Source organism: Microchirus variegatus (assembly GCF_963457635.1).
Source record: "Microchirus variegatus genome assembly, chromosome: 19".
Lineage (NCBI taxonomy): Eukaryota > Metazoa > Chordata > Actinopteri > Pleuronectiformes > Soleidae > Microchirus > Microchirus variegatus.
Genome location: NC_139820.1, coordinates 5,188,265 through 5,194,128, shown reverse-complemented (window position 1 = coordinate 5,194,128; position 5,864 = coordinate 5,188,265). Strand labels below are relative to the sequence as shown.

The 5,864-nt window shown below is 41.6% G+C and overlaps 1 protein-coding gene across 1 annotated transcript; it reads right to left on the bottom strand.

The window, feature by feature from the left end:
* Positions 1-416: 416 nt before the first annotated feature.
* Positions 417-5,179, bottom strand: LOC310940637 (high-affinity choline transporter 1-like; the record flags this gene model as incomplete). Its single annotated transcript, XM_083905626.1, has 8 exons — positions 417-968; positions 1,191-1,408; positions 2,086-2,239; positions 2,653-2,796; positions 2,933-3,081; positions 4,283-4,438; positions 4,725-4,838; positions 4,996-5,179. 8 exons carry the CDS (start codon positions 5,177-5,179, stop codon positions 417-419), a joined length of 1,671 nt encoding a protein of 556 aa, XP_083761752.1.
* Between the last annotated feature and the right edge of the window lie 685 nt (positions 5,180-5,864).

Genomic DNA, 5,864 nt, shown 5'->3' with positions numbered 1-5,864 from the left:
CCGTATATATATATATATATATATGTATATAATTTGCTTTGTGTTCTTACTCATCAAAGGTCATTGTTATTATCTTCAGTAGTTAAGCTGTAATTAACTGAACTCACAGACTGAATACTATTTGACAGTCATCACTGCAGGTTGCTGATTTAATCTATACATTTTGCACTTTGCTTATTCCACTTGCGTCACACTGTGAACAAAGACAATTAATTAACTCATAAATGCATAATCCTTTGTCTCTGGTAATAGGACTGAAAGAAAACACACACAAGTTTCCAGTTGTATCCTGTTAACCACGGGTTGATACTTATGATGTAGAAGAAGAACTGTGAAAAAAATATATTTATTAATATGATACTAAAAATCCGTAATGCCAGCAGCTTATGAAAGGGAAAGATAAATGGTTATCCAACCTACAACATGGGCTCTAAGGGAAGTCCGTCTCCATTGTCATCACATTCAGCATCACTTCCAGCTCCATCTTTGAGGTTCTGAGTGACAGCATCTCCTGGTGGTACAGCATTGTTACACTTTACTTTGAAAATGTCCCATCTTTCAGGCAGCAGGCCCTTGTTGAACAGGACCAAAGCCAGTGCAGAAAAAGCTAGGATGGTTATCTGAGTACAAAGCATGGAGAATGTTCTGACCGCAAATGTTTGGACGTAGACACCGTCCTTCAGTGTGCAACCGGGCAGGCAAATAACTACAGGAAGACCTACAGCGTTCTCTCCTAACAGAATCCTCACAATCAGCCCTACAATGTAACCCACCACAGCACCGTACCCATTTGTCACTTTGAAGAAGAGCACAGAAACCAGTTGGGGGAATATAAGGGTGTAGGAAACGTCTGCTCCAAGAATATAGAGGAGGAGGACGCTTTTAGTGAAGAACGTTATGGATGTTCCAACGACACCCACAACCACCACTGAGATCTGAATCACCCACTGCATTTCCCGATCTGAAGCCTGGGGACACAGAAAATGAGATGTGTCATTCTATTAATTCATGTTCCTGTGCTTTCAACAACAAGCAAGATTTAGTGTAATCCCTTTTAAAGCTAAAGGGTGCTGTGGTTAATATTTTACACAAGTCCCCTCAAGGGATTTACGGCAATCACCCCAAGGCCACATCTCTACAGACCATGTGCCACTGAGCTGCTGCCACCAGCAGTGTCCTGCAGTCCTCACCTGTTTGCGCAGAATGTTCTTGTAGATGTTTGATGAGAAAACAGAAGTTGCAGATAACAGCAATGAGTCTGTGGACGACATGACGGCTGCAGCGATGGCTCCAATTCCAATGATTGAGATGAAAGATGGAGTGAGGTACTGCAGAGTCAGAGGAAGGACCATGGACTGCTCACCACGTTCATAAGGAGACGGAGAGCCATACATCGTCAGGTTCCAGTCTGGACAAGAGATACGAAGGTTCAGTTCAACTTTTGAAACTTTTTTCCAACAAAAACACTGACATTCCTGTCATTTCATCAAGGTTTTGCTGTATACATTTAAAATATAAAAATGGACATTGACTCCTATTTTGAAAAGGATGAAAGTCGCAGTTAGCCACCAGGTGGCAACTGCAGTTTGCAGGAAGAGGTTCATGGGAATATGATCAACAATTTCCTGAGGAGTTAATGTCTCACTGTCTTGTTTTAGCTCCTCTGATGTCAATTTTGTAAATGATGCTCCGATTTAGATGAAAATGGACAATAAACAATGGCACATGTGAGTGGAAACCAGTGTGATTGACAGCAGGTGCCTGGTCAGTGAACGAACAGTTTCAAAAACTGACATGGTGCTGATCCAATCACACATTTTAAAGCTTCACATGAAGAGTTAAGTTTGCGACATCCATTTATACGCATAGCCTATGAGTTATATCATCTAATGCAGGTACCATTTGGCACTGGTTCAATTAAAGTATTCAGGACAGTGTGACAGTGAGCCAGCATGTACCCAGAAACCTGGCCATAGTTATTTATTCCTGTGCTTTTTTCTACTGTGACCTGTTAAAATGTCTGCCACAAAAAAAGTCTAATTTCTCTGGGTTAAAGGTCTGTCATCGCTCCAATGTAATTCCCACTTGTGGAGGCAGCGGCAGCCCCGACCAATACTGAAGGAATTCCCAGTATGACAATCATAAAGGCAGCAGCATAGCAGGTTAACTGGGCTGTCTGTGATGAGGAGGCAGACAGCGTCCTCTGGTGGAAGCACTGAGATGAAAGACTGCCAACAGCCTGGAGAAAGAGAAGACGAGGAGAGAATGTGGCAAGTTTTTCATACACATATATACATACATACATTGTTGCTTGTTCAGATTGAGGAGATTATATCACACTTTGTGGTGTACCACAAGGTTCTGTTATGGGCCCAATTGTTTTTTCTGTACGGAACGTGTGTAAGGATGTTGCTGTTATGAGTAAATGAAAGTATTTTTTAGATGCCTCACTACGTAATCTTTACTTGACACTTATTCTTCAATATATTGAATTCATGGCACTGAGGTTTGGGGTAAAATGTAGACTGATACCGGGCACACCAAGCTCCTCTGAGTTTAGGTGACCTCGTAAAAATACATAGGAAGTTCATGACCTATAAGTGGTTTGCAACGGATGATGTTGATGATGATGATGATGAATATTCATCTTACCATCAATAAGAAGTCATCAATCCACTTCCAGACCATGTCTATCTCCAGAGTGCCAACCCAGGGTTCACGAAGTGTGTTGTTGAAAGCTGTCTCTGCGATGTTTAAAGATGTGTCGTTGAGTAGAAGGAAGGGGACGCACAACCACTGTTAACACAAGAAGAGATCATCTTGTGAAGATTAATTATAGTGAATTTAGTTCACAATAATTTAAAGAAAGTATGGGAAACACCACTGTCGATAATAAATAGTATGTCTTGAACACGTGCTACTGTAGACTCACCAAACTGAAAAAAATGAGACTAAGCTGGATGATGTCAGTGAAGGCCACAGAGTAAAGGCCTCCTAACAAAGTGTAGATAATGGCCACAGCTGCTGAGATGCACACAGAATAAGCAAAGGGCAAGTCCAGGATCACACTCATGGTTAATCCTGTTGGGAAAATCACAAACAGGCAATACAGTTTAAAAGCTTTCATGGCCACAAGGGGGCGCCATTTGTTAAAGAATGTGGCCAAAAACGGTTACCACCTTAAAATTCAAATTTCCCGAGGTCTTTTAGGTTTCGTTTTCTGACCTAACTGGCAACCCGTGGTTGCTCGGCAGCTGAGACTCTACTGACTGCAATGATTGGTAGACGGCGGTACGTGGCGCCACATGCCAAAACATGATTTCAAAACATAAACATGATTTTCAGTTTTTTTTTTATGCATATATTTTGGCTGTACTGTTGTTGTTGTTGAGTTCAGTTTGTTATATGAACATTATTCCTGAGTCTCTGTGACATATTAGGAGGATTTTATGGCCAGTTGCTTTAGATTTATTACATAATGCACCTTTAAGTTCCTCATTCTGAACTGACAGCAACTTTTTGCCATATTTAACTCAAGATGTCTTGTTGTCCATGACATCGACGCAATTCCCAACAACATCTAATGACAACACCTACACACATACAGCTGTTGTTGGTCTGCTTAACTTTTTTCATGAAATTCTTAATAATCATGAGGGACCATGACCTCAAATCAACAGGTAGTTGGCCACCTTGGATTTGGCGTATATCTTGGCGTTTCACAAGTTTCGTAACTGACACGAGACCCCGCCCCTGAACATGTCTACAAACGTGAATTTGACCCAAACACGGCCAAATTTGACATGTTTTGAGAAAACCCCCCACACATCCAATATTAAAACGTGCGGTTTGATAGGGAATAGCCAGCTATGATTGATGTTTTGACTATCCATGGCGACAAAAATCACGAAAAACTCTTAAAAGTGTAGTTTCACATACACGCAAATGGGAAAAAGAGAAAAAACCAAGGCCACTTTGGAGGCTCACAGTGTTGTCATACTTTGTCATACAACCAAAACTTTGCTGCGTAACTCCTCCCACAGTTTTGAGAAAACCCCCACACATCCTATATCAAACTGTGCGGTTTCCTGGCCAGCCTGCTGGTGGCTTACCCGGCCTAGCGGTGGCGCCGGTGGATGCAAAGGTCCCGCACAATGCTGGTTGCAGCTTTAATTATGTTTGTGGTTGCAATTGATGTCTATGGTTTGTATTAATATCAAAGTGGTTACTGTCATAGTATGTTATCACCAGTGTTTTTAATTTGTCATGTAGGTGTGTTTACCTAAGCCAAGAAGAGTGCACGCCACCCACAGCACATCCATGATCAGAGAAGGCAGCACCAGAGAAGCGCTCAATACGTTGCCGTACTTTATCTGGAATGGGTCCATCATGGTGACGTACTTCTTGTCCCTCATTGGCTTGGCAAAGAAGAGACCACCTTGTGCAGTGGGTGAGATATTCAATATAATTACTTCATATTAGTTAATGAATCAATAACACGCTGTGCAAATGCTGTGATGGTAGTTTTGAAACATAAACACTAACTAAGGTGCGGTGTGGAATTAAGCCAGTGGGTACCAGCAGAGGTCAGTTGACTTGGAGGCACATATCTCAAAGTCCATTGTCCTTGCTCTTAAAGGTTATTATAGCAGCTGTTGTGGTGAATTATGTGTCTGATATGATCAAAATAATTGGTTTTAGAATTTCTAGATCATCAATCTTACCCAGTATGAAGGACATAGATTGTTGTACAGGCAGTAGAGCCCAGATCAAGCCCATCTTAGGAGTGTAAACTGCCTCAGTCACACCGAGGGTAAAACCACCTCCCACCCATGTAGCTGCAGAAAAATCACACAACACGGCAAGAAACACAACAAATCAAAATCACATTGGTTGAGAGAATATAATGTCTTATTATGACATCATTAAAAAGAAGCTTTTATGATTACAATACCTGATCATGATCAAGTTTTTCAAACCCACTGATCTACGTACCAGTCATGGTGAAAATCCCAACCACCAAGTTAATATTTCTGTCTCCAAGCAGGATCACTTCAGTCCTGTTTCCTCTGCTGGTTTTCTCAACCTTCTTGGCCTTTCGGGCAGCTAAAATCCCCGTGACCAGGATTAAGATGTAAAACACAGCAACTGCAACCACACCAGCGATGTTCAGAGCCATGGTGTTCTGCCTCTTTGGAGTTCATGTGCTGAAATGCAACCAGACTGAGCAGTTTTATTGACATTAGGCAGAAAAAAATGTACCAACCACACAACTAGAACATTTTTTGTGACATTTGCCAGAGGTGAGAAATAACTAAGTAGGAATGCTTCCCTCCAATGCCATTGTATTATATAGTCCCCATTGCTCATTGTTAAGTGACACAACTTACCCCAGGCTTGAGGACAAATATGTGGATCATCTACTGGAGCAAGGGGCCCAGGTCCTGCTCAACTTGTTTTTGGACGTGATGTTTGAGGATCTTTGAAATTTCAGAAAATAAGAGCTCAGAAGAATTTGTTGGCAAGCTCAAAGATATTCTCCATTTAGCTTGCTCATTAGCTGTAAATGCTGGAAAAAATAAATAAATAAAGGTTTTGCTCGTGTTGCCTTAACGGGAGCTCACAGATGTGATGATATTTCCTCCGCTCTGGCTTCTGTCCATTGGATCCTAGTGCTCTACAGAATCCAATTGAAGATATTGTAGTTAACATGTGTCTCAGTGATGTTGCTCCACCTTCCCCCTCTGAAGAAGGTGGAGCAACATCCACCTTCCTTTGTCCCATTACATTTGGTCCCCTAAAATGTGGGAGGCACATATAGAAAGTCTTCCTACACCGTTCACGTGATTTGGATGTAAACGTGG